Source organism: Salvelinus namaycush, chromosome 12 (assembly GCF_016432855.1).
Source record: "Salvelinus namaycush isolate Seneca chromosome 12, SaNama_1.0, whole genome shotgun sequence".
Classification (NCBI taxonomy): domain Eukaryota; kingdom Metazoa; phylum Chordata; class Actinopteri; order Salmoniformes; family Salmonidae; genus Salvelinus; species Salvelinus namaycush.
Window position 1 is genome coordinate 49,270,902 of NC_052318.1, and position 27,643 is coordinate 49,298,544.

A 27,643-nucleotide genomic window follows, 5' to 3' on the forward strand; every position below is an offset into this window, starting at 1 on the left:
ATCCAACGCGGGCGAAGAAAGTGTTTAGCTTATCCAGGAGCAAGACTGTCCGCCACGTGGCTGGTTTGACTGACTGCCTTGACTGTCTGTAGACCCTGCCACATACATCATGTCTGAGGCATTGAATTGCGACTCCACTTTCTCTGTAGTGACATTGCCTGTTTGCTTTTACACGGTTTGTATTTTGACCATATTCTAAGTCACCTTGCAGTGGTAAATTTTTTTAATATATATTTAACCTTTAATGTGGTGGTTTGCGCTTTAAGTTGAGCAAACAGTCATCTATCCACAGTTTTTGGTTTGGGTAGGTTTTAGTCACAGTGTGAACAACATTCCCTATACACTTCCTGATGAACTCAGTCACCATGTATAGGTCAATGTTATTCTTCGAGGCTACCCGGAACATATCCCAGTCCTCGTGATCAAAACAATCTTGAAGCATGGATTCCGATTGGTCAGACCAGCATTGAATAGACCTTAACATGGCTACTTCCTTTTTGAGTTTGAGCCTATAGGAAGGAAGGAGCCGAATGGAGTCATGATCTGATTTGCCCAAAGGGAGTGCAGGAGAGGGCCTTGTAGCCATGCCAGAAGGGAGTGTAACAATGGTCTTGAGTTGAAGTGTGAGTACTACAGGCAAATGTGTTGATAGAACTTTGTTAGCATTTTCCTCAAATTTGAATTGTTAAAATCCCCAGCTACAATAAATGCAGCCTCAGGATGTGGTTTCCAGTTTGTACAAAGTCCAGTGTAGTTTCTTGAGGACCGTAGTGGTATCAGCTTGGGGGAAATATACACGGCTGTGACTATAACAAAATAATTATCTTGGGAGATAATACGTCGGTATTCTAGGTATGGTAAACAAATGGACTTGAGTTCCTGTACATTATCACAATCACACCATGAGTAGTTAGTCATGAAACATACACCACCGCCTTTCTTCTTCCCGGAGAGTTCTTTATTCCTGTCTGCGCAATGTACTGAGAACCCAACTGGCTGTATGGACGGGGAAAGTAAATCCAGAGAGAGCCATGATTCTGTGAAACAGTATGTTATAGTCCCTGATGTCTCTGGAAGGAGATCCTTGCCCTGAACTCATCTACTTCATTGTCCAGGGACTGAACATTAGCGAGTAATATACTCTGCCTTGAAGTCCACTACGAATACACAAAAAAACACTGGACTAATGTTTCAAAAAATAAAATTTTAAAAACTGCAAAATTTCTTAGAAGCTAGAGGCAGAGCTTCCATGTCGGTCGGCGTCATCTTGAGGGAATGTCTGCATGGTCAATGCAGCACAAGCAACAATGACAACTATGCTGTTTTCCCATTGCTTCTTAATATAAACCCACTAGCGTTCTATAATTACACTAGCTTGTTTCTTACTTCTGCAAACTAGCTTGTCTTTTCTTAACAAGTTGGGCCTAAATTGTGTTAGCGGCTAATGCTAGTCAACTAATAAATGTACTGAGTCTGCACGAACGTAATTAGCTATACAGCCTGATAATGCCAGTGATGATGTAGACCTAAATCAGCATGTTGTTTGTGCTTCTAAATCAAAGAGCAATACGCAACGTATTAATGTTCGCAACATGAATACAATTTTTGCTACCTTAACTGAGAGCAAGAAATGCAGAAATGTATGAAAATTGTTTTTGGTTATAGATGAATTGAACATTATAAACTGGGTGGTTCGAGCCCTGACTGCCGTGATATCAGACCACAGGTATGACAAAACATTCATTTGTACTGCTCTAATCACGTTGGTAGACAGTTACTAATAGCAATAAGGCACCCCGTGGGTTTGTGGTATATGGCAAATATACCACAGCTAAGGGCTGTATCCAGGCACTCCGCATTGTGTAAGAACAGCCCTTAGCTGTGATATATTGGCAATAGAATGGAGAAAGTACCATTGAAATCACTTAAAATGTATATGTTGCCACCCTAGGTTCACGCAAAACTATTATTCAAAAACAGTCATACCATCAAAAAATGTAAATTACCGTGATATGATATTTTGGCCATATCTCCCAGCCCTAATTCTTTGTAATAGTGGTATGGGAATAATAATGCATTTGATTTTTTGAAGTGGTTTCTTGCAAACATTTTCAGCCACCTCCTTGTCTGAAAAACAAGTGGATAAACAGGTTAATATCAAGCCCTGCATGTTTTTTTTTTTAAGACTCATGGAATGTAGGCCTACATTGAACACCACACAATGGCTGCTACTGTAGGCTGAATGATAGCTATTTACATGTTAAAATGTTATGGGATGCATTTTCTCCATTGTTTGATGGTAGGCCTATATTAAGATCAGACAGCCACAGTAGCCTACTTGATCACTGTCTGAGAAACTAACTTAAAAAGTGAGTACAGCCTATGTGCACAGTAAACGCGCACTGGAAGTTGCACAGAAGTCTCACAACATTCAAGTTTGCGCTCAGCAAACCTGAAATTTGCTCAGTGGTGAAAAACAGAGGGAACATTGGTATGGGCCTCATCAGGTACATGGAGGACAGGATAGCTTAGCTCAGTTCTACACACTATTGCATCTGTGAAGTTGTATTAAAAGAGGATATTATATGTCCAGGGTACAGCTTGTACAGTAGAGCTCCCAATGCGCTGCTCAGTTACAAAGCAATCTCAACCTCCATTATCATTTATCAATCTCAACTCATCAGCTTTTATCTGAAGGTAGCAGTGAAGACTGAACTGAGTGAAAACAGTTTGGTTTGCCCCATTTAGATTAATGGTTTGTCCAGATAAAAGCACGGGAACTAAGTCTATAGTGTGTAAAATGAAACCAGAGAATTGTCTCGTTTGCTTGTCGTGTGAGTTTCGGAGGTGGGGAGGCAGAGCTAGGGTTTCCAAGGTAAAGCAATAACCACATAACAGGTGGAAAGTATAGGTCCCCTTGCACTGATTTTATGAATGTTTAAAGGCCTTCTAGACCAATATTTCATTCAACTCTTGAAACTAAGCTAATAGTCCTGAGGGCTGATTTATTTGAAGCTGTTTTGCACTGTCTAAAATGACAATCTAAAGAGAAGCCTATTAGTTTATTGATCCCAATTTGTTAAATTGTTCTATCTCCAACACCTAATTAAAGACATGAATGCACCATAGTAGCCATACTTAAATAGGGTAAGAATTCTTGTTGTGTCCCCAACTCTGAAAAAGTAATCTTCCATTCATTACTCAATGGTTAAGACAGCAAAGTAAACAATTCGGCTGCAGATGAATTCGAAAAACTTGCCTGGAAACCAAAAAAAGTGTTCGGATATTTAAAAAAAGTTCCCTCACAGGAACTCAACAAGCCATAATGTTGAATTCCGGTATACTTTCCTGTGGATACTCTCACATTCCTACCGTCAGAAGAACCAACAGCGGTAACAACCGGTAGAGCGTGTTTAAATGTCACTTTTTTCAACATGCTGGCTTGATTTGATTTATTAGGATTCCCATTAGCGAAAGCTAATCTTACTGGGGTCCGACAACGAAAGACAGTACAGGCAAAAGGTGATGAGGAAACATTTCTGATCCAAAATACATTTTTACCCGAGGTAGAATTCAATGCAATTCAACGTCGGGTTTCCAGGCAATCGAATATCCTTCTCTCCCGTAGGGTTTTCAGCGCCCACAGTTGGCTTCGTGTAACTACACTTCCTACAGTTATTTTTTTATTTTTAGTTTACACATGTGTTCTGATCAAGCTAGACAACTAACGTTAATAAACCCAGGTAGCAGCCTTCATCTTCCCTCAGTATTCTGTAAACAAGCGCTGTAACATTGCGAAGTCCATGTGGGAACACTAACCCTATAAAAAGGTATCAATAAGCAATTTGTTATTTATTACTAATATGAAAGATAAGGTCCTTATGCTTCCAAAAAAACGTAGTTGTAGTTTAGTAATAGTTTTACATTAGTTATAATCATCAAGTTTGTCTTTCCAATACAATATACCGATTGAAACGTAATCTAAAACCAGAAGAGGAGTTTTGATCGACAGTAGGAGCACTAACCTGTTGCATGAAGGAAGACAAACACCGATACCAAGCCGCCGACAAACATATCGGCCCCGACAATTGAAGCCCTATTTGTTTTCAAAGCTGGTGAAGTGTCCGATTTCGATAGTCACTTTCAAATCAAAACTTTTCGATTAATCCAAAAATCTATGTATGGTTAAGTAATTGTTGAAACTGTGGCCCACTCCGATTGAAATATCATTTCGAAGAACAAAAACTCGACGCCCTACCGAATGCACCTGTAGAACAGTATGACGAGTCTTCTTTTAACTGCACCTGTAGAAAGGAATGATTCTTCTTCTTCTTTTAACTTTTGTGGCAGACTACACCTATTGGTGTATTGCTGCCACCTATTGTACGGGGTATTGAAACAAAACCAAAAAAATCCATTGCGGGACATAATACAAAATACAAAAATACTCCACTTCTTCAGTGATAATCCAAATCACATCCCTAAACAGGCTCAGGGGCCTGTGTGGACGGGAACATTCGACAGGATTCCTTATTTTGCCTCTGCTGTAAAATCCCTGAGTCCCAAAACACGTTCAGCTGCACTCACAATTGATGCCTATTTTCTCAGATTTCATCTTTGTTTGTGCTGTACAGTTTATAACCAATGCAATAAACAAGTCCACATGTTTTAACATGCAACATGTCAGGATCCATTTGGTGAGCAACATTTATTGATGTCTCTAATCCAACTACCATGGTTTCTTCAAAGTTACTCCCTTCTTCGACTCTTCTCACCGCCTCCGGATAGGAGACATGCTGGACAGCCCTTATTCTTGACACCTCGGTCTCCTTCACCTCATTCAACAGGCACTTCATGAATTCTGGTGCATGCTCGCCACCATAATTGCAGCATGTCTACATACACTTGACACATGTCCCAATAGTTTACATTATCATACCGGAAGGGTTTGGGCACAAAGGCTCTTACAGGATATCTCACATCACCCAAATGTACGTATGACGGGAGAGACTCTTCTTCAAATAACAAAATAAAGGATGACCATACGGGTCAGTCGGTGTGCACCAACCACTGCCTCTACTTCTTCAGTTATATCCTCTGCACTCACTTCTGCACCCCCTTGCTTCACAGATCCACATACTACATGTTCCAATCCGATATCTTTTTCAGGTGCAAAGCGTGCTCCTTCTGCTCCTCGGACATACAACATTTGAAAAAATCTTGTTATTTTCACGTACGCCACCTCATCTAACGCATCTATAATTTTCATTGAGACTTCAAACGGATCTCCCAGGTATCTTGATCGATCGAACACCCTCACTCTGAGTAAAAAAGAGTCAGAACTAGGCTTGGATTTACTAGACTCCACGACCACTGTAATCCAATCCTTCTCACTCTCATCTCCACTCGACACGCCATCAATTTCAAACAAAACATCCACCTCCGCCATCTTCTGCCCAGTGGTATGATTGGTCTTCCTCCAAAGTAGTCCTAAAACCCAGAAATAACTTCCCCGTACTCATGATTCTTGTTAGTTCCTGTTTTCTAGTTCTCCTGTGTTTTCGACCATTCAGTCTTGACAGAACTCAGAGAAAAGGGGAACGGGGAACGGGAAAAACTTAAATTGCACTATAATGTAACCCTGCACCTACACACTATCCCCCAAAACCCACCACCCCTTTCCACTACTTGGCCCTAAACGATCCTACACCAGACCGTCGACCTGGGATGATGGAACCCCTTCTCTCAAAACTTCCTGTAGATCTTCTGCACTAAAATCTCTCACACCCAAATATGTATCTGTTGCTGCAACTACCACATCTATCTTCTGTGATTTCCACTCCATCAGTGCAGTGCAGTTGATTATCATGGCTATAAATGCAAGAAATCCAACCTTACTAAAACTCATCCTCTATGGCTCTCTCTCTTCAGGCATAGGAATACTCACTGGGGGGCTTCCAGTCAACTCACTCACACTTGGGCTATCCTCTACTCTCTTCACTGTCTCAGCATAGAAAAGTTTCTGCCCTACTCAAACTCTGTCAATCTCAACTTGTCTTTCTCTCACAGGGCACTTCTGATCTCCAGCTGCATGGGCACCCCCAAATGTACACTCTCTCTGACTATGCCCTCCTGCACATTTCTCAAATTGTGGGATCTCCCTTCTACACACTGTTGCAACATGTCCGAATCCTTGGCACCTAAAGCACCAAAGCGGGTTTGTAACATAGACCCTCACAGAATAGCAAATAAAACTTAACCCAAAGATTATGGATATACTGACAAGATACATGTCTCTCCGCCCTAACAATGGGAGTCGTTGTCCACAAAACCGCACAGTGGGCTGTCTAGCTCCCGCCTATCCTTTCTTTGAATTGGAGGATACATCTCATTATTGTAATCCTTTTTAAAATATTGACATCAACTGCCTGTTTTCAATGGAGAGAGATACTACACTACTAACCTCATGCCATGAATATGCATAACCATCTCGAGACAACTCTGATATAAAGTGTTTATTCTCAAAGTTGCAGGGATGTCACGTGTCCTACTTATATCAGTACACTCATAACAATTTAAGCATAACGAAACTTCTATTCGATCAAACAAACCTCACGTAGCAAATAAGTCATACATTTTTTGTTGTTGACCAAATTCGCCACCCTCTCATTGACCTCCATACAGATTTTCAGCCGATTTGGGACTATTTCTTCCTCTCTGCCTGACCTGACCAGGAATAAACTCTGTCAAAACTCAACAAGACAGACGGTATTCTCAATCTCGCCATTGCCACTGGGTCTACGTCTCACCAAACGACAGGCGTCACAAACTCTGTGACGTAAATCCATGAGGTGGTTTGATTAATCTCGCCCGGGCGCCCGTGTAGACTTGGTTTACATTGGCTGAAAGTTGATTGCATTCGATGTTGAACTGGGCCGCCTCCCGGGGGTGAGCCAGGTGCCGCGTTCAAAGCCCACGGCGAAGTCTGCTCAAAACAAAAGTGACGCAATTAAGCAAGTGTAGTAATCACTAGGATTCTGTTTCCCATGCAAAATGGATTGCTTTTGATAAAAACGCTTTATCTGCCTTCCCAATGAAAACTAATTAGACAATTCTAACATTGATTTTATGAAAAATAGATGTATGTTTCTGGACGATGCATCATGCTGCTTTGTTGACAAAATGACCGAGTGGTGCAGATTACTGTTCGATTTGAGAAGGGCGTGCCTCCCTCCCTCCCTGCTTTCGACCAATGATGTGACCTCATACCCGGTGGCCCGCTGGTCAGCATAATCAAATCCGTGAATTTCAAACACAGATTCAACCACAAAGACCAGGGACGTTTTCCAATGCCTCGCAAAGAAGGGCACCTATTGGTAGAAAAAAGCAGACATTGAATATCCCTCTGAGCATGGTGAAGTTATGAATTACACCGAGTCACTACAAAGATACAGGCATCCTTCCTAAATCAGTTGCCGGAGAAGAAGGAAATCGCTCAGGGATTTCACCATGAGGCCAGTGGTGACTTTAAAACAGTTACAGAGTTTAATGGCTGTGATAGGAGAAAACTGAGTTTAGAAATTGAGTGTTTTAATACTCACATGTACAGGGTTGCGGGTGTGATTAAAGGGTACAGTGAAAATCTTAGGCTCTGAGCTACAACATGCACGACTAAGTGAAATAAAGTAATGAAAATGGTAATTTAAAAAAAAGGTAACGTTCATAGGGGGAGTAGCCGGGGGGGTGTTGAAGTCACTGTCGTGCCTTCTTCACCACGGTGTCCGGATAGTTATACCATTTCAGCTTCTCTGAGATGTGTACGCCGAGGAATTTGAATATACTGACCGTCTCTACGGCGTCCCCGTTGATGAGGATGGGGGCGTGTCCAGCCTGGTTCTTCCTAAAGTCCACAATCATCTCCTTTGTTTTTCTAACGTTGAGGGAGAGGTTGTTTACCTGGCACCACGCCGTCCGAGTTCCTACCTCCTAACTGTATGCTGCCTTGTCCTTGTCGGTAATCATGCCTACTAATGTTGTGTTGTCAGAGAACTTGATGATGGAGTTTGAAATGTGAGGTCACGCAGTTGTGCGTATAAAGGGAATACAGGAGGGAACTGAGGATGCACCGTTGTGGGGCCCCTGTGCTGAGAATCAGTGTCGAGGAGGTAATGTTTCCTACGTTCACCACCTGGGGGCGGCCCGTCAGGAAGTCCAGAACCCAGTTGCATAGGGAGGAGTTCAAATCCAGGGCGGTGAGTTTTATAATGAGCTTATAGGGCACTATGGCAAACCTTGGGGCTAGTAAATATCCTACTGCAAATTTGTTTTGAGTACCTTCCTTGTATTTATATTTCTGCTAAATGTATTCTATTTTATTCCATTGAGCTTTAAAAAATATATTTTTTTACTTACTCCTATTCTTTTTATTGTCGCATTGTGGTGATACTGGTGGTTTGTTTGCATAGCAAGTTAGGAGAATTAACGTGGCATGTTAGGATAATTGACATAGCAGGTTAGAAGAACTAACATGGCAGGTGAGGATAATTAACATAACAGGTTAGGAGAATGAGGTTAAGGTTAGGAAAAGGGTAAGGCTTAGCTGAAATTCTAGAATTGTCAACCGTTATCCGACGCGACACCTAGATGGAGCTGTACTGGTAGCCACAACCATACAAACCATCAGTCTGGACAAACCATCAGTATCATAACACCTGCAAGTATTTCATTGTACTGTGTACCATGTGTATTCTGCATATGACAAATAAACTTGACTGACTTGAAAGTAATAAGGGCGGCAGGTAGTCTAACAGTTAGATTTTTGGGTCAGTAACCGAAATGTCACTAGTTTGAATCCCAGAGCTGATAAGGGGACAAATCTGTCCATGTACCCTTGAGAGCAAGGCATTTAACCCTAATTGCTCCATGGTTGGCGTTGATAATGGCAAACTCTGGCTGTGAACCCACTCTCAGCGTGAGATGGGATATGCAAAAAAAAACATTTCCAATTCACAAGTGTATAATACATACTTGTACATGTGTGAAATGAGACAAATATAAGCACACACCCACATTATTATAAGTCTCACTCAATCAGCATTGGTGAATTCAAGGTACATTGTCCACTCATGATAGTGACAGATTGTTAATACCATAAGTTGATTTCATTTCCAGTGTCTGTAAATCAACAAGATATTTCTTTCAGACGAATTTAATAGAAATGACAACAAATCAACCTATAACACAAAATAATATTAGAGGCTGAAGGTGGTAGTAACGTCAGAAATAGGTTAGTCCCAAATTTTGGAAAACTAAAAATACACAAAGAACCATCAAATTCATTATTTGCTCAGTGACTGATACAAACTGATGGAGAACACCAGTGTCAGTCAGCTGGTAGTGAACCAGTCAACCAACAGACATGGTGTTTGGTTTAGTCTAGCATTTAAATAAGCCTTTTCATCAAATATTTTATTTCAAACATAAAAGGCATCACATTTTTTTCTTTCAAATAATGTGTGGCAAGAGCGTACAAATACCCATATATGGGCAAGTTGTTTGAGGGATCACAAAATACATTTTATTTCAAAAGTGATAAAGAACACAGACATGAGTATTATGCCTGTGTAGCTTAAGTGTTTTTTCTAGGTAGGATGAATGTCCATGATCATGGGGAGTCCATAAAATTGTCAAGGAAGAAAACATCACGGAGGAGATCCAAAAAGCGTGCAGTCCAGATTTGTTGGAAGCCACCCTCTGCATACAACCGCCTCCACTGACCAATGTTGTCGTATTCCAACAGTTGTCCACAACATCCTAGACCTTGTTCGAATGCTTTCCAAATACATCCTTCCTAGATGAAATTACAGATATAAGATGACTGGGTTGGTGTCATTGGGACCCTACGTTTCACCTCTCCAATCACATACAGATCAGTTACTACCTCAAGTGAGGAAAGGAGGGTGTATTTTCTGACAATTCAAACAGAGCCCTCGAACAGGCACCTTTGTCACTTCTCCCTCACTGTGGATCTACACCTGCTGCTCCCACAATGCCGTTCTGTCTCAGCTGGCTTCTCATCATCTGGTTCTTGGTTTTCCAATCATCAACCTGTGAGTGGGAAAAGGGAATATGTTATTGTGGTATGATTGTGAGTTGTCATAGTAACCCACATCACCAGCTCTTGACCAACACCGATGCACTACTAATGCATCATCGAGGTTTCTTTGGCTACGTATAGATCTTTAGCATGTTTGAGAGGATCAGTCTGAGCAAGGTGCTGTGGATGAATCACTGGTCTACAGTCCCCCTGCAACTAGTTGTTATGTGGTCAAGGTTAGCAAATCTGTGCAGCACATTGCTCAGACAGATCCCCTTGAACATGGTGATTGTGTGTTTGAGTGGGAACAGTCTGAGCTGCTGCAGTACCTCCTGTCTGAGCAACTGGTTGTCCATGCGTAGTCTCTCCAGATTCTCCAGGTCCTCCCCCAGTCTGGCGTTGCTCTGACGCAGCTCCTGGATGTAGTCACAAGCCTTGGACAGGATCCCTCCTTTACTCTGTAGGGAACAGACAGGACAGGAGGACACCACACTGGTCACAGCACTGGCATCATGCCTTGATATATACAATGAACAAAATTATAAAACACAACATGTAATAGGCTTCATAGGCTGAAATTTAAAAAAAGAACCCAGAACTTTTGTATACGCACAAAAAGCTTATTTCTCTCAAATTTTGCGCACAAATTTGATTACATCTCTGTTAGTGAGTGTTTCTCCTTAGCCAAGATAATACAGCCACCAGACAGGTATGGCATATCAAGAAGCTGATTAAACAGCAGTATCATTACACAGGTGCACCTTGTGCCGGGGACAAAAGGCAACTATAAAATGTGCAGTTTTGTCACACAACACAATGTCACAGATGTCTCAAGTTGAGGGGGCGTGCAATTGGCATGCTGACTGCAGGAATGCACACCAGCAATGTTGCCAGAGAATTTTATGTTAATTTATCTACCATGCTTAGCTGCCTCCAACGTCATTTTAGAGAATTTTGCGCTAATAGCGTTTCAATCGGTGACGTCACTCGCTCTGAGACCTGAAGTAGTTGTTCCCCTGGCTTTTGTGGTGCGATGGGTAACGATGCTTTGTGGGTGACTGTTGATGTGTACAGAGGGTTCCTGGTTCGAGCCCGGGTAGGGGCGAGGGGATGGACGAAAGTTATGTTACATGAACAGTGCCCCATGGTGGCGGTAGGGTTATGGTATGGGCAGGCATAAGCTACAGACAACGAACACAATTGCATTTTATCGATGGCAATTTGAATGCACAGAACTATCGTGATGAGATCCTGAGGCCCATTCCTTTTAAGGTATCTGTAACCAACAGATGCAAATCTGTAGTTCCAGTAATGTGAAATCCATAGATTAGGGTCTAATGAATTTATTTCAATTGACTGATTTCCTCATATGAACTGTAACTCAGTAAAATCTTATAAATTGTTGCATGTTGTTTATATTTTTGTTCAGTATAATAATAATAATGCCATTTAGCAGACACTTTTATCCAAAGCGATTTACATAGCTTGCTACGGCCCACCACCAATCTCCTTTAGTTTTTCGAGATTATCAATCTCTGTTGAGGGAGGAGCTGAATTTTACATATTGTGTATATTTAATTCTTCTGAACACAAGTTCAATTCTTGCAAATGTTCTTAAAATACTTACTTTTATGTTCGCTAGCTGGACAGGCAAACACCTCTGGTACTAAACTGTAAACCAATCAAAACTTGTGTAGTGTCTCTGCTGATCACGTCTGCCAATCACGTTATCCTTATCTAAGGTAGTAGACACCTGGTGACATCTTGAGAGAGCTCCGACCGACAAACTCCTCAAGCAAAGTCTTATTATTTATTTGTAATCTAACTATTTGGTTATAGAAACTTGATACCATCAATGCAAGCTGTAAAATGACTCCCAACTTAGAACACAGCAAGTAATGTAGCTAGCTTGCTAGTTACAACAAATACATATGTTGCTAGCTAGCAGTAGCAGATAGTTTTATCACTAGATGCGCCGAATACAACCTTACCGTGATATGCTTACTTACGAGCCCTTAACCAACAATGCAGAGTTTAAAAAAGTACAAAAACATTGCTAAATAACTATGAAAAATAGTACCAAAATAACAATAACGAGGCTATATACAAGGGGTATGGGTTAATTGAGGTAAGAGCGTTTTAGCTATCAGTTTATTACAAGTAATTTGACTACAAACATCTATAGGACAAGTAGTGTAAATCTAATAGTCATCAAGGCAGGACCCACTCATTTATTTCATACTGACAAATAAATCCCACATTATCCCTGTCAATAGTTGGAGTAGGATGATTGCAGAGCACCCTGCCTCAGACTGTCAGGATCTTCATTTTCTAGCTCACAAACACCATTCCTTTGCTGTGATGATTTATTTGATGAATTCGTGTCTCTCACTTTTGTCTCACATAAATCTATTATGCCCTCCTATGTCCTAGTCCCATAGATCAACCAAGTGCTATTCACCAAGCATGGGCCGATTCACTCCTACTGCAGTTTGAACTAGACCTGATGTCACGATTTAGACATTGGGACCCCCATATGAATACGCATTTGCCTGTTGTCTTTTCTTTGTGGGTTTTGTCTTGCACAGTCTACTGCATTTTACAGTTGAAGAACACCAACCAACTAGATACATGCTTGTTTGAACATGTTTATTCAGTATCTCTCACTTGTGGCCTGGGCACACAAATGCTCCGAGCGAGAAGGGTGAATACTGAAGCATACGTTGATGACAGTTCTAGTCTCCATCAGAGGCCCAGGCTTTTGACATAGATGGTAAAGCTCTCATTTCTGGACTGCAACATTGTAAGATTGTGCCCTCCTCGGCACTTGATATACATGTATTGGTAGGTTACACTATATTTAGATTCCTCAAATACTGCCCGAGACACCTTTGCCATTTGTCTTAGTTCTCAATAAATAGTTAAACACTATTTGTGATGGTGTTCTTTGTTCGAATATACAGTTTGAATGTACAGTATATGCATGAAACGACGTACATTGTGGAAAACGTCTCACACTCAGTCATAGTTAGTAGAATAATGAATGGATTGGCAAGACTTTGGCACCGTCAACTTTGAGAAGTTTAATAGGAAAGTTAATAATTTAAACCACCTAAATATACTTGTATTTACTGAACATTTATTTCCCAAATGCTTTTTCTATAATCCTACAGGTTCTTTGTCATTTCCATACCTTATATTCCAATGCAGAGCACATTGTACAATTGTTTTTATTGAATATTGTTTTGCAAGGTATGCTATATGTGTAGGCTATGACATATACATTGGCTAATATGCAAATGAAGCGGAAACCTCCATTCTAGCAAACATTACATATTTTTATCTACATGCTTTTATTTGGGTTTCTATGCAAAGATAAGATGGCGCTGACAGACATGGCAGCTCTGCTTCTAGCTCCGAAGCAACTTTGCAGTATTTTTTTTTGTGTGTGTTATTTCTTACATTATTAGCTCCGAAGGTTTTTTAGAGTTATTACATAGACGGAAATTACTTTTGGACATCAGTCAAACTCACCAACATTACGACCAGGAATACGACTCCCGAATTGTATCCTTTGTTTGTACCCGACTGGGCAATTTAACTTATCCCAGAGGCTGCTCCAAGACGCCTCCGGCGGAGAGGATGTATTCGGAGTGGACTTCCAGCTCAACTCAGGAGGCAGGCACACCATCCACCACTTCTAAGTATATTATTCACTAATGTTCAGTCTCTGGACAATAAAGTAGACGAGCTCATAGCGAGGGACTGTAACAGGGACTGTAACATACTGTTTCACGGAATCATGGCTCTCTCTGGATATACTTTCCCCGTCCATACAGCCAGCTGGGTTCTCAGTACATCGCGCACTCCCCGGGAAGAAGCAAGGCAGTGGTATATATTTCATGATTAACTACTCATGGTGTGACTGTGATAACATACAGAAACTCAAGTCCTTTTGTTCACCCGACCTAGAATACCTCACAATCAAATGCCGACCGTATTACTTCCCAAGAGAATTATCTTCGGTTATAGTCACAGCCGTGTATATTACCCCTCATGCCGATACCACGATGGCCCTCAAGTAACTACACTTGACATTGTGCAAACTGGAAACCACATATCCTGAGGCTGCATTCATTGTATCTGGGGATTTTAACAAAGCAAATCTGAGGAAAACACTACCGAAGTTCTATCAACACATTGACTGTAGTACTCGTGCTGGAAAACCGCTCAACCACTGCTACTCCCCCTTCAGGCACACCTACAAGGCCCTGCCCCGCCCTCTCTTCGGCAAATCAGATCACAACTCCATTTTGCCCCTCCCTTCCTATAGGTAAAAACTCCAACAGGAAGCGCCCGTGCGAAGGTCTATTCAACGCTGGTCTGACCAATCGGAAGCCATGCGGACTGCAATATGTTCCGGGTAGCCTCTGCGAGTAACATTGACGTATCCACGGACACGGTGACTGAGTTGATCAAGAAGTGTATAGGGGAAGATGTTCCCACCGTGACTCCTAAAACCTACCCAAACCAGAAACCGTAGATAGATGTCAGCAATCGCGGAAAACTGAACGTGCAAACCCCCGCATTTAACCATGGCAAGGTGACTGGGAATAAGGTCGAACAGGCAAAACATCAGTACAGAGACAAAGTGGAGTCGCAATTCAACGGCTCAGACACGAGACGTACAGTGGTTCTTCCTTTAAAAGTTGCATTGTACTGCAGCACACCTTGCGGGCTACCGCAGGATTCTATGGCACGTTATAAGTGTCAGCCATTGTTGCCATTGATGCTAGTTAGTGCTAGTTTGACCACCAGAGGGCATCTGAGAAGCATTTGACTTTTTTTAAATATTGGCTGTACTGGAGAATTTAAAACCTTTTTTGTAAGAACATAGTATATGGGATTGATTTTAAGAAATGTAGCTTAATTAATTTGATTAATATTATGGTGTTTCTATTCGAAGAAAAACAAAACCCTGTACAATGTAATCCTAACATTTCCACAACCTAATTGTAGGCTAACCAATACCCAAATGGAGATTCAGTGAAAATAACTCGAATTGATTTATCAAGACCAGTCCCCATGCTTGTCTCAGAGCAGCGCGAAACGGTGCTGAAATAGTTGACCACACACGGGTAGGCTATTGCTTCAAATCCTATTGCTTCTATCTTCAATGTGCTTTAAATGCCACAATGTCACACATAATCGAACACACACCATTATTCAAACTCTGAGAAGGGTAATAGGAGGTGATCTGCACTGCATATTAAACTGACATTCTTATTGCTATATTCCACTCGTTACTGTATCTGTTTCGATCCTCTTTCTTTCTCTCTCTCTCACACTAACAGGTAATATCTAACAATTCCCCAACAAAACCTAATACACACAATCTAGTAAAGGAATGGGATAAGAATATATAAGTATAAAATATATGGATAAGCAGTGACAGAGCAGCTAAAATGCCATAGATAGTAAAGAATAGATAGTGAAGTATACAGTATATACATATGAGATGAGTAATGCAAGATATGTAATAATTCTTAAAGTAGCATTATTAAAGTGACTAGTGTTCCGTTTATTAAAGTGGCCAATGATATCGAGTCTGTAGGTGGGCAGCCGCCTCTCTGTGCTAGTGGTGGCTGTTTAACAATCTGATGGCCTTGAGATAGAATAATGACACTTAAGGTTTTCTGGACTAACAATGTAAGAAATAATACATTAAAAAAAATACTGCACAGTTTCCTAAGGACTAGAAGCGAAGCTGCCATCTCTATCGGAGCCATCTTGCAAAGTTGCCTTGCTGTCTTGACGTTTGTATGCTCGGCTATAAAAAGCCAACTGGCATTTACTCCGAAGGTGCTGACTGGTTGCACCCTCTATAACCACTGTTTATATTATTTGACCCTGCTGGTCATCTATGAATGTTTGAACAGCTTTAAAAAATTATCCAACCAGTTCGGATTTAAGTATAACTTTTGTATGACTGACGCCTTTCGTAAGAGGTCTAATGCCTTAATATTTAATCATTTCTGCCCTCCGGTTTCATATTCCTTATATGATTAGGCCCATGTACATCTTCATCAGATGAACTGCAACATGTCGGTTAAAGCGATTTAATTCATGAATGCATAACCCTGCATTATAATTATATAAAAACAGCTGGAGGCATATTGTTTTTCACAAGTGTAGCAGGCTGTGAATTCTGAAAAAAAGCCAACCAAACTAAGAAAGACATGTCGTTGGTTGCCATGGTGAATAATCCAATAATAAATGGTAAAATACATAAAAGGAAACAAAGAGTTTACCGGAATCTCTAAATGAAAATACTGGAAGATCAATAAAATATCCTTGTACAGTGTAGATCTAATTAAATGTAAAGGATTCTAAATTAATATCTAAGGGGCTTTTATATAATTATAATGCAGTGTTAATAATACATTTATATATTTGCAGGGGTTGATGCATTTTTTTATTGGGGCAAATCTGGTTTTAGAGTACTTAAAACAATGCATTTGGTGGACTCGGTAAGATGGACTGATGGTTGAAGATGATGAGCGATCAGCAAAGGCAATCAACATCGCTCTAATCAGTCAGAAGACAGCTGAAAAAACTTGAGTGGACTTATGGAAAGGCTCTGTAAAACATCTTATATATATATAATATTATTTATACTTTTTTTCAGAACATTAACCATGTGTGTTCTCGATATCTACTGTTCTGTAGTTTCGACCCAATGATTAGTCTGACAAAGAACTTTGCGTGCTGCAGGCCCAGGCATGGATCAAAGCTGTCGAGACATTCAATGACATCACCAAGAGATATGGAGGACCCTATGTCAGAGAGGAGTTTTGGGGACCACATCGTGTCTATTGTCCTGCTAATAGCCCTTGTGAAAAACAAGTGTTTGAATACATTTTTCCCCCTTCCACTTGCCTCTTTTATTAATTTTGAAAGAGTATTTTAATCATTATTTTATTAACAAAAGCATAATCCAGATGTTGAAGAAATACTGTACACTATATGCTTTATCCAACATTTTGCGGTTGCATGAGGTTTGGACTTAGAGAACTTAATACATTAATAAAAAATACAAAATTATATTTAGCCGAGCTATCCTTTTGTAAAGGTTGAAGAGTGTATAGTCCTGCTAATAGCTCATCATCACTTTGATCATGCTATAACATACTGTAGCACCATTACCAGGATCTCTATTCATTTAAGTGAGCAGATTAGGGCTTTCAGGAGGAACGGAAAATTGCATGTCAATTCATAAATGTGCCATGGAATCGGTACATCGAAAATCTCTCCCCGACTATTTAGCTAAGTGATGAATCTCATTGATTTATCAAGACCAGTCCCCATGCTGGTCTCAGAGCAGCGCAAAACGGCACTGAAATAGTTGACCACACACGGTTAGGCTATTGCTTCAAATCATATTAGAACAATTGGATGACTTTGGGTGTTCCAGTAAGCAACAATTTGCTTACCTTCATTAGCCTACTTTATTCCAATTTGTAAGTCGTTCTGGATAAGAGCGTCTGCTAAATGACTTAAATGTAAATGTAATTCCAATATTTATGAAAGTCAGTGATTTTTATTCCCATAGTAATTCATTATGGATCCATAACAAAATAAACATTAGCATTTTGAAAGAGTATTTTTATAATTATTTTATTAACGAAAGCATTAAGATGTTGATGAAGAAATACTGTACAGTATATGCTTTATCCGACATTTTGCGGTTGCATGAGGTCACCCACACGCACTTTAAACATTGGGATAATTAAGCATTTAAAGCATATTGAAGATAGAAGCCGCCTGTATATGTTCATTAAGCTACTGTGCAGTTTGACAAGTAAACATATCCTACAGTACATAGTAAACATGGTAAAGTGCCTAATTCCTTACATAAGGGAGAGCAGGCCATGTCCAGACTTTCTCGGTGACCTCAAGTACTCATTAACTCTGTCTTTAATGCCTTTTCGGGTTGCATCAGTCATGGACAGAAACTTCTGAGACACAGTATTAAGGATAAACACCTGGAGGTTCACTGGTAAGCCACATTTGCCTCAGGATCCATCCCAGTTGGTATTCTGTGGAATCATGCATTTTTTCGGTGCAGCCCGTTGTCTAGCCCCTTTGTTGTCGGCATGGTTGTATGCTCTGCAAAAACACATTCACGTTTTTAGTACACAATTATTGATTTTATTAGTATGCCTACACATTGATAGGCTATATACATTATTTTTTGGGGAAAATGCACTGAAACCAAAATACCTTTTAGTTTTGGTGATCCTCTCAGCTCCGGCTCATTTTCAAGTCCTCCGGTGGTTACAGTCCTAACCCTGGAACGGGTAGCACCATAGAAAGAAGCTGGCTTGATGAAAACTGTAAGCCGGAAAAGGGTCTGCTCGGACCTAAACACACTGCCGCCCAGGTTTGCAATGCAAATGAGGGCATAAACTGGGTCAAGACGCCAGCAGAGTAAGTAGACCTTTATGTAGTAAAATATTCATCCGTAACTCTGCCAAGCCTACAAGCAAAGATGAACTGGTGAAGGCAATCAATACGTTTTGGCTTGAGAAATTGACGATACAATTCTCCCCCTACCCTCCTCCTTGGATGGGTGGATGGATGGCTTCTTTTGTATTCCAATGTATTGAATGAATGTATGAATTAGTACTGGAAACTGGAAACGTTGTTCCCAGAGTTCAATCTCATTTTCAAGTCCTTGTTTGAAAAGAATTACGTTATTTTGGAGATGATTTCGTTTTCAAATAACCGAAAGTAAGCGGTTGTAACCTGAATAAAGGGAAAAAGGCCATTCTTGAAAACGGCGTGAGACAATATGCCCTTTAAATTTTGTCTGGCTTGCCATTTCAAATAAAATGTAATATTTTTTTTTCTCGTGTAATTTAAACAGGTCGCTCTCCACCCGATTCTCCGCCAATGCCACCTGACTCTCCGCCAATGACGGTACTCTCCGCCAATGATTAAAAGTTAGAGGATTGGAGGATTCTAAAATTACTATCTAAGGGGCATTTTTCGTTAGGGAAAATCTGGTCTGTGAGAATATCTAATGGCCTTTTATATAATTATTAACAAAGCGATTATTATTAACCCTGCATTATAAGGATGCATTATGAAAGTAAATGGTAATATTTTTCCTTTTAGAGACTATAATACATGGCATCCAGGTCAGGATAACCAATAATATACACAAATTACTATCCCTGACTCTTGGTTTTAAGTGTTCATAGGTCTATAAAAGACAGGGTCCTGAAAAAGGGACGTCTTAAGTTTATAATCACTTCTATTTTTCACTTCTAGACTATCAGAAAGAATGTTGGTACATTATTTTGATCCAAAGCCATGAATGAGTGAGTCACTCAGCAGGTGCCGAGGCTATATGACCACTCCATCAACTTGATTATTTAGCAAACATCACTTGCTTCTTCTATTTCAGTCAACATATATCTTAAGAATATAACCTAACTTTTTTAAAGCTTCCAAAAGCATAATCAGTGCTCTAACTCCCCCTTGCGGTGGTCTGGAGCAATGAAGCAGTGATGCAGGGTAATGTACTAAACCACAAATTACCTCCAAGTCCTGCGGCATAATCTCAAAACTTTAAATTGAGGAACCACTGTACGTGGCAGGGTCTACAGATAATCACTGATTACAAAAGGAAAACCAGCCATGTCGGACAGTGACGTCTTGCTCCCGGACAAGCTGAACAGCTTCTTTGCCCGCTTTGAGGATAACACAGTGCCATCGACGCGGCCGACTCCCCAAGGATTGTGGACTCTTGTTCTCCATGGCCGACAAGAGTAAGATATTTAAGCGTGTTAACCCTCACAAGGCTGCCGGCCCAGACGGTATCCCTAGCCGCGTCCTCAGAGGATGTGCAGACCAGCTGGCTGGAGTGTTTCCGGGTATTCAATCTCTCCCTATCCCAGTCTGCTGTCCCCACTTTCAAGATGTCCACCATTGTTCCTGTACCCAAGAAAACAAAGGTAACTGAACTAAATGACTATCGCCCCGTGGCACTTCTTTCATCAAGTGCTTTGAGAGGTTAGTTAAGGATTATATTACCTCCACCTTACCTGACACCATAGACCCACTTCGATTTGCATTCCGCCCCAATAGATCCACAGACCATGCAATCGCCATCGCACTGCCCTATCCCATCTGGACAAAAGGAATACCTATGTAAGAATTCTGTTCATTGACTATAGCTCAGCATTCAACACCATCTGGGGTCTGAACCCCGCCCTGTGTAACTGGGTCCTGGACTTCCTGACGGGCCACCCCCAGGTAGGAAACAACACCTCCACTTCACTGATCCTTAACACAGGGGCCCCACGCTCAGCTCCCTGTTCACACATGACTGCGTGGCCAAACACGCCTCCAACTCAATCATCAAGTTTGCAAACGACACAACAGTAGTAGGTCCGATTACCAACAATGACTAGACAGCCAACAGGGAGGTGAGGGCCCTGGCAGAGTGGTGTCAGAAAAGAACCTCTCCCCCAACAGAACGAAGGAGCTGATCATAGACTTCAGGAAACAGCAGAGGGAGCACGCCTCTATCCACATCGACTGGAACGCAATGGAGAAGGTGGAAAGCTTCAAGTTCCTCGGCGGACACATCACTGACAATCTGAAATGGTCCACCCACAGTGTGGTGAAGAAGGCGCAACACCGCTTCTTCAACCTCAGGAGGCTAAAGAAATTCAGCTTGGCCCCTAAAACCCTCACAAACTTTTACATATGCACAATTGAGAGCATCCTGTTGGGATATCCTGCCGCCTGGTACGGCAACTGCACCGCTCAGAACAGCAGGGCTCTGCCCAACGCATCACTGGGGTACACTGCCTGCCCTCCAGGACACCCAATGTGCTGTAGGAATGCCAAAAAGATCATCAAGGAGTTCAACCACCTGAGCCACAGCCTGTTCACCCTGCTACCATCCAGAAGGCAAGGTCAGTACAGGTGCAGCAAAGCTGGGACCGAGAGACTGAAAAACAGCTCCTCTCACGGACATCAGACTGTTAACTAGCCATCACAAGCCGGCTAACACCCGGTTACTCAACCCTGCACCTTAGAGGCTGCTGCCCATATACATAGAATCACTGGTCACTTGAATAATGTTCACATACTGCTTTACTCAGTTCATATGTATATACTGTATTCTATTCTAAATGTATTTTAGTCAATGCCACTCCAACATTGCTCATCCTAATATTTATATATTTCTTAATTCCATTCTTTTACATGTGTGTATTGTTGAAAATTGTTAAGACACTACTGCACTGCTGGATCTAGGAACATAAGTATTTCTGTACACCCACGATATCATCTACTAAATATGTGTACGTGACCAATAAAATTTGATTTGAGTATACAGTACAAAACAAGTTATTTCCATGACAGCCTGACCAGGTGAAAGCTATGATCGCTTATTGTCACTTATATCCACTTCAATCAGTGTAGATGAAGGGGAGGAGACAGGTTAAAGTATTTTTATCCCATGATACAATTGAGACATGGATTGTGTATGTGTGTCATTTAAAGGGTGAAAGGCCAAGACAACAAATGTAAATGCCTTTGAACGGGGGTATGGTAGTAGGCGCCAGGCACACCGGTTTGTGTCAAGAACTGCAACGCTGCTGTGTTTTTTACGCTCAACAGTTTCCTGTGTGTATCATTTTTTTTTATTTAACTAGGCAAGTCAGGTAAGAACAGGGTTTGGCCGGCAGGCATGTCCTTGTCCCATCGCGCACTAGCGACTCCTGTGGCGGGCCGGGCACAGTGCATGCTGACACGGTGGCCATGTGTACGGTGTTTCCTCCGACACATTGGTGCGGCTGGCTTGTTTCGGAGGACGCACGGCTCTCAACCTTCGCCTCTCCGAGTCCGGACGGGAGTTGCAGCGATGAGACAATTGGATACCACGAAATTGGGGAGAAAAAAGGGTAAAAAAATTAATAATAATATTATATGTTATTCTATTCCTTTGAAAACACATTTTATTTGTCTTGTTTCATACGACCTTCCAAAACAAATTAATAATGGATTTCTTTGTGATGGTGTATATCAATGGATTTATTAAAATAGACTCCAGCCCACATATGCACACCCCTACTCCCACTCCTCACCCGCATGCGTGTGGGAGGTACAAAATGCTTATGCTGGCAAGAATGTGGTAAAAATGGGCCTGTTTGAAAGGGGGGGGTCATAGAAACATTTCCCACATTTGAATAAGTTGTACAGGCAACATACTGTGTAAGCGCATTCATCTTAGGTAGCTAGGTGAGAAAACAACATCTGTTTTCTTCTAAAAAAGCAGTTATCTGAAAAGTTTTTTGTTTTAAAGGGAGAAGGGGGGTGCTGTGGGAATAATCAAGAAAGAAGGACTAGAAAGAGAATCTCAGAAATGCATCCATGTGAAAACGTATACCAGTTGAATAAAATATGAAGACTTGACTTGAGTACCTGGGAACTCACCTGCCCATTCTTCGTAGCATCCAGGGTGCAGTCTGGGATGGTTTTGGACAGCTGGACGATCCAGTTGTTTATCTTATCTCTGCGTCGGCGCTCAACTGGGGACGGATTAAAAGGGTTGTTTATAAAATGTTTTGAACAAATATAAAACAAGACTTCACAGATCGACATCCTTGAACATTTTCAAGGTCACAGTACTGCTGTATATTCAAGTACCTTCATTGTGTTGCGCTCGTCTCTTGTCATCTCTAGATGTACGAGGAGGCTCTGACTTGCTGTAGAAGAGAAAAAGAGGATTCAAAACAGTAGCCCAATGTACAACATGTAGACCTATCACCACATTTAAATACTATTGGCAATGTCATGTGTTATTTTAACTAGGGTCGTGTTCATTAGGTCACACAACAGAAAACATTTTGTAACATTTTGCAATGGGAAACCAAATGAGCTTTTCTTATTGGACAACCCATGTTCCCTTGAAGAAGGCCTAGTCAGTGACGGGTTATGTCATATCATATCATAACCTGGACACAGAGCGGATGTGATGTTATGTGTTGGATATCTTTGTGGAGGGTGCTATGGACCTCTGGTTTGTTCCGCCCAACACGTCCTGTGGGGACATCATCACATATAGCTGACCTGGAAGACACAGGGCACTATTAAGCAAACAGACAATGTACAGATTGACTGACTATTTCAGCTGGCCCAAATTCGCTCTCTCCACCATGGCCTTGGACCTAACCCTTCAGCTTTTGCAGATCTGAAGTCTCTTGATTAGGTATAACCGGAAAAGTGCTATCTTGCTTACATCTTACAGATATGCCAACATTGAAAGATGGGGCAGGGAGCTAATTGGGACATGTTTTGAATGACATAATTTCAACTGACCGGTGGGTGTGCTCTGAGTGAGCAGTGTTTCTGGAGCTTGTACATTCTCAACCATGGTAGTCTGTGTGGCATCAGTGACGGGGTAGTAGTAGTGAGTCTCTGAGGCTTCCCCCTCCAGTCCCTCAGACTGGGAAAACACCGCCTGACAGACAGACAACACACATGACAGATATTTAGATAGGAACAGATGCAACTAATAAACTGAATGGACAGCTGGTAGTATGCTTTGCATGCACAATAAAGTGTGTGGGGAAAGGAAATGATGGGTGAAACTTTATCAAGAGATGCACTCCAGCCAAAGGGGATGATATATGTGAGACAAAGCAAACTTGTGAATTGTGTGTGTGTGTGTGTGTGTGTGTCTCAACACCATCCAAGAGTTGTACCTGTGTGACAGTCTGTGTCGTTGCGGGGAAGCCTGTCACCACGCTAACAGCAGAGGCGCCGTCTGTCTGTCCGTCCACCTGTCCATCAGACACCTGGATCACCCGGTACGTCACCTGAACAGAGGGGGGGGATCAGTAAAGGGATCGCTAGGACATAATCTGGTCGTTCAACCTTACAGATGTGCAAACATTGAAGGTTTAGGGCCAAGGGGAAGGGAGAAAATTAGGACAAACTGTTTGAGTGTATGTGGCATGCAAAGTCCCTTCTACCTGCCCTGAGGGAGGGTACAACTCCCCTACCGGCAACCCGCCTCCTTCTGTCTTGAACAGGTACTTGATTGGCTGATCAGACGAGAAGGTGGCTGCAGACTGGATGGTGGTGATGGCAGTTGGGTCATCGGCCGTGGCAACAGCACCTGAGGGCGAGACAGGAGAGTCTTGTAGTTTTTGTATTATTTTTTTATTTAAGTCAGTTAAGAACAAATTCTTATTTACAATGACGGCCTACCCTGGTCAAACTCTCCCCTAACCCGGACGAAGCTAGGCCAATTATGCGCCGCCCTAGGGGAAGCCCGATCACGGCCGGTTGTGATACAGCCCGGGATTGAATCCGGGTCTGTAGTGACGCCTCTAGCACTGAGATGCAGTGACTTAGACCGCTGCGCCACTCGGTCCCCCAAAGTAATAAATCAGATCAACCTGACTGACCAGTTTTTACATTAACATTAGCAGGATGTATGAGAGACAACTTGGCAGAACAAGAAGTCTCTTGCTCAAACACAAGACAAAGCAACAAAAAAAAGGAGCCACAGATAGGAACACAGACGGTCGTAAAATGGGAACAGTTTGAAAGCTAGAATACTCAATTGAGTCTATTGGGCAACTCGGTCCTCAAGTTTTGATTTTTGCTTTAGCACTACACAGCTGATTCATATAATAAACTAATCATCAAGCTTTGATTATTTGAATCAGCTGTGTAGTGTCAGGGCAAAATCCAAAACGTGCACCCCTTGGGGTCCCCAGGATTGAGTTTGGGAAACTATAGGGCCTAGGCCCATGGCTATGACAGTGTGTGTACTTGCATAGATCACAGCCTGAATCATTTCAGTAAACACACATCACATTGACCATTCAGTGAAGCAATGCAAAGGACGTATATAGTTTACACTGAACAAAAGTATAGAACGCAACTCCCCTACCGGCAACCCGCCTCCTTCTGTCTTGAACAGGTACTTGATTGGCTGATCAGACGAGAAGGTGGCTGCAGACTGAAAGGTTGCTGGATCGAATCCCCGAGCGGACAAGGTAAAAAAAAAAGTTGTTCTGCCCCTGAACAAAGCAGTTAGCCCACTGTTCCATGGTAGGCAGTCATTGTAAATAAAGGTTAAAATAATCTGTATTCCCAGTCATGTGAAATCCAAAGATTAGGGCCTACTACATTTATTTCACAATACTGGATTTCCTTTTATTTAACTAGGCAAGAACGGATTCTTATTTACAATGACGGCCTACCGGGTTAACTGCCTTGTTCAGGGCAACGCTCTAACCACTAAGCTAACATGCCGCCCCGAATTGCAACTCAGTAAAATCAAAGTAGTCGTTGCGTTTATATTTTTGTTCAGTTTATAACAAAAGTAGTTAGTTCTCACCATTATGATAAATCATAGAATACTCTCTATGGTGCTCACCTTCATCGATTATGGGCACGTCACCGTCGTCATCCGGGCTCTTCTGCTGCCTGTGGTAAAGGGGAGAAGGCGGCAACAATCAGCCAGTAGCTAACGTTAACAAGACAACACAAAAGGTCGATTGTCCATTAACGAAAGCTTTTTCTGCCACACTTACCCCTTCATCTCGTTTTGCTGCTCTATGCCTTTAAAAAACAGCAGAGGCGATTCTGTCCGCTACAGTTTAACCTATAACGTTATTTACCAGAATCTAAAAATTAGGGCTATATTAAAACCAACCATGAAAAACATTGCCATGTTTATCTCGCACTGTAAAGCTAACGTTAACTGGCTTGCTAGCTAACTAAAACCTCGATACAGTCCACAACAATTACGAATTAGCTAGGCACCCCTCGTAAATATAGATAGTTAAGCAGTATTAACTGACAAATAAAAATGAGTGTGTGATGGCAATATGTTCTAGCTAAGATACCAACTCAAATTCAATCCGAAACCTCAAACACTGCACGGCAGGGCTCGAAAATGGTTAGCTAGCTATCTATCGTTAGCAATGTAAACAAGGCAAATGTGCTAGTTAGCTTGCCAAACAACCAATCGGCGCTAGAATTCGTTAGAAAACCAAGGGAGAATCTCCCCAAATCGCGAGCTCATCATACGTTTAATGCGTGTTTAATCAAATTGAAGCCAAACTAACCCGTAAATATTGTAGCGCAGCTAGTCCACCCATCCATAAGACAAAGATTTTATATTATATTGACAAGATAGTCGAATGACCGCTCTACATGTCCTCAAAGATGGAAGCCCTGTACTGATTTTTATTATAACTATCCCAAGACCGACCACAGCCTGTCGTTTCCAATATAGTAATGGCGTCTTTTTGTAGGTACTAACTCTGCCATGGTGCGTTGGACATAGCCTATTGGGGAAATTAATTTAGTTTTTGTAGGGGTTTTGGATAAACGCCAAATATAAGGTATGTGGTAAACATAAAACAAAAAGTTATCCTAAACCTATGTGTTCATCTTCATCAGCTAACATCACTTTTTGTGAATTTTGAAGCACTTATGAAATAAAATAAAAAGCACAAATAATTTATAAAGTTAATGTTAAATTAACTAACTAAATCTCAAACTTTTAAGATCGCCTAAACCTCAGACCTAATTTTCGGCGTTAATCCCGAAACCCTATTCTTTCCCCATTAATTTTCCACATAGGAATGGCTGAACAAAACAAAGGTAACTAATTTCTGGGTTTCATTATTATGAGCTGTATTGAAGCAAATTAATCATGGCGGCTTTTCCACTGCACTGCCGTGATTTTCACAGTTCCTCGTTTTGTTTCCAATTGCTCACGGCCCGCTTGATTCCTGGAACCCAGCGGGATATTCAGCCTCATTTGATATCTTCGATGAGGTTAAAAGGTGGTTGGCATCCAATAAATGTTGCATTACCACTACCAACTACACTGGAGTATAACTCCATAATACTTTGCTTTGAAAAAAGGAAATACATCAACCAATACCCTATCATCTAACCCTACACTCATTAAAAACCCACCTCCCTACTCCACTAAATCTATCTAGTCATACCTCAGACCAACAGCCTGAAAGGATGGGACCACTCAACACACCCTGTAACTCTTCTGGCATAAAATCTCGTACACCCAAATACTTCTCTGCAGCTGCCACCACAACCAAAAGGTTCTGTGACTTACATTCCATCCCTGCAGTACAGTTGATAACCATTGCTATAAACACAAAAAATCCAATATAAGTGAAGCATATAGTGTATAACTTGTTGGCCTATCCCTCTGTACTGGTCCAGATCTACTACTCACACCATTCCTCTCAAGATCCCTCCACCATTGACCTATCTTCCTCTACTTTCTTCACTGCCTCAGCATATGACAACTTCTGCACTACTCTAACCCTGGAAACCTCAACCTGCCTCTCTCTCACCGGACATTTCTGATCCCCAGCCCCATGGGCACCCCTACAATTAACACATGCTGCTTCTTTACCCAATGCTACACATACCTTTGTCTCATGCCCTTCTGCACACTTCTCACACCTC

General features: G+C 41.5%; 2 protein-coding genes across 17 annotated transcripts in view; both read right to left on the minus strand.

Moving 5' to 3' along the window:
- Positions 1 to 4,331, minus strand: part of f11r.1 (F11 receptor, tandem duplicate 1) — a 36,118-nt gene extending 31,787 nt beyond the window's left edge. Inside the window, exon 1 of the mRNA XM_039005963.1 lies at positions 4,026 to 4,331. Within this exon, the coding sequence (XP_038861891.1) occupies positions 4,026 to 4,074 (49 nt within the window). The 5' untranslated portion in view covers positions 4,075 to 4,331. The remainder of the gene's footprint in view (positions 1 to 4,025) is intronic.
- Positions 4,332 to 9,192: 4,861 nt separating this feature from the next.
- On the minus strand, positions 9,193 to 26,417 carry LOC120057371 (upstream stimulatory factor 1-like). Of its 16 annotated transcripts, none has more exons than XM_039005967.1 (12): positions 26,266 to 26,417; positions 25,729 to 25,799; positions 25,533 to 25,621; positions 24,154 to 24,299; positions 23,884 to 23,997; positions 23,498 to 23,639; positions 23,194 to 23,248; positions 22,826 to 22,884; positions 22,601 to 22,707; positions 10,426 to 10,554; positions 10,002 to 10,107; positions 9,193 to 9,846 (listed from the first exon to the last, which is right to left on the minus strand). In XM_039005967.1, exons 2-11 carry the CDS (start codon positions 25,734 to 25,736, stop codon positions 10,018 to 10,020), a joined length of 939 nt encoding a protein of 312 aa, XP_038861895.1. In that variant the 5' UTR covers positions 25,737 to 25,799; positions 26,266 to 26,417; the 3' UTR covers positions 9,193 to 9,846; positions 10,002 to 10,017. The 16 variants fall into 16 exon arrangements, 12 of the variants coding, with proteins under 12 accessions (XP_038861895.1, XP_038861894.1, XP_038861900.1 ...); XM_039005966.1 differs by having other exon boundaries at positions 9,193 to 9,850; XR_005477914.1 differs by lacking the exons at positions 9,193 to 9,846; positions 10,002 to 10,107 and adding exons at positions 18,142 to 18,265; positions 18,380 to 18,528 and having other exon boundaries at positions 10,449 to 10,554; positions 22,613 to 22,707.
- Positions 26,418 to 27,643: the final 1,226 nt, after the last annotated feature.

Coding starts and splice junctions, on each gene's coding strand:
- LOC120057371 (XM_039005967.1), bottom strand. Junction 23,249..23,497: donor CACTCAGAGCACACCCACCG/GTCAGTTGAAAT, acceptor TGTGTCTTCCAG/GTCAGCTATATGTGATGATG. Junction 10,108..10,425: donor ACCAGTTGCTCAGACAGGAG/GTACTGCAGCAG, acceptor TCCCACTCACAG/GTTGATGATTGGAAAACCAA.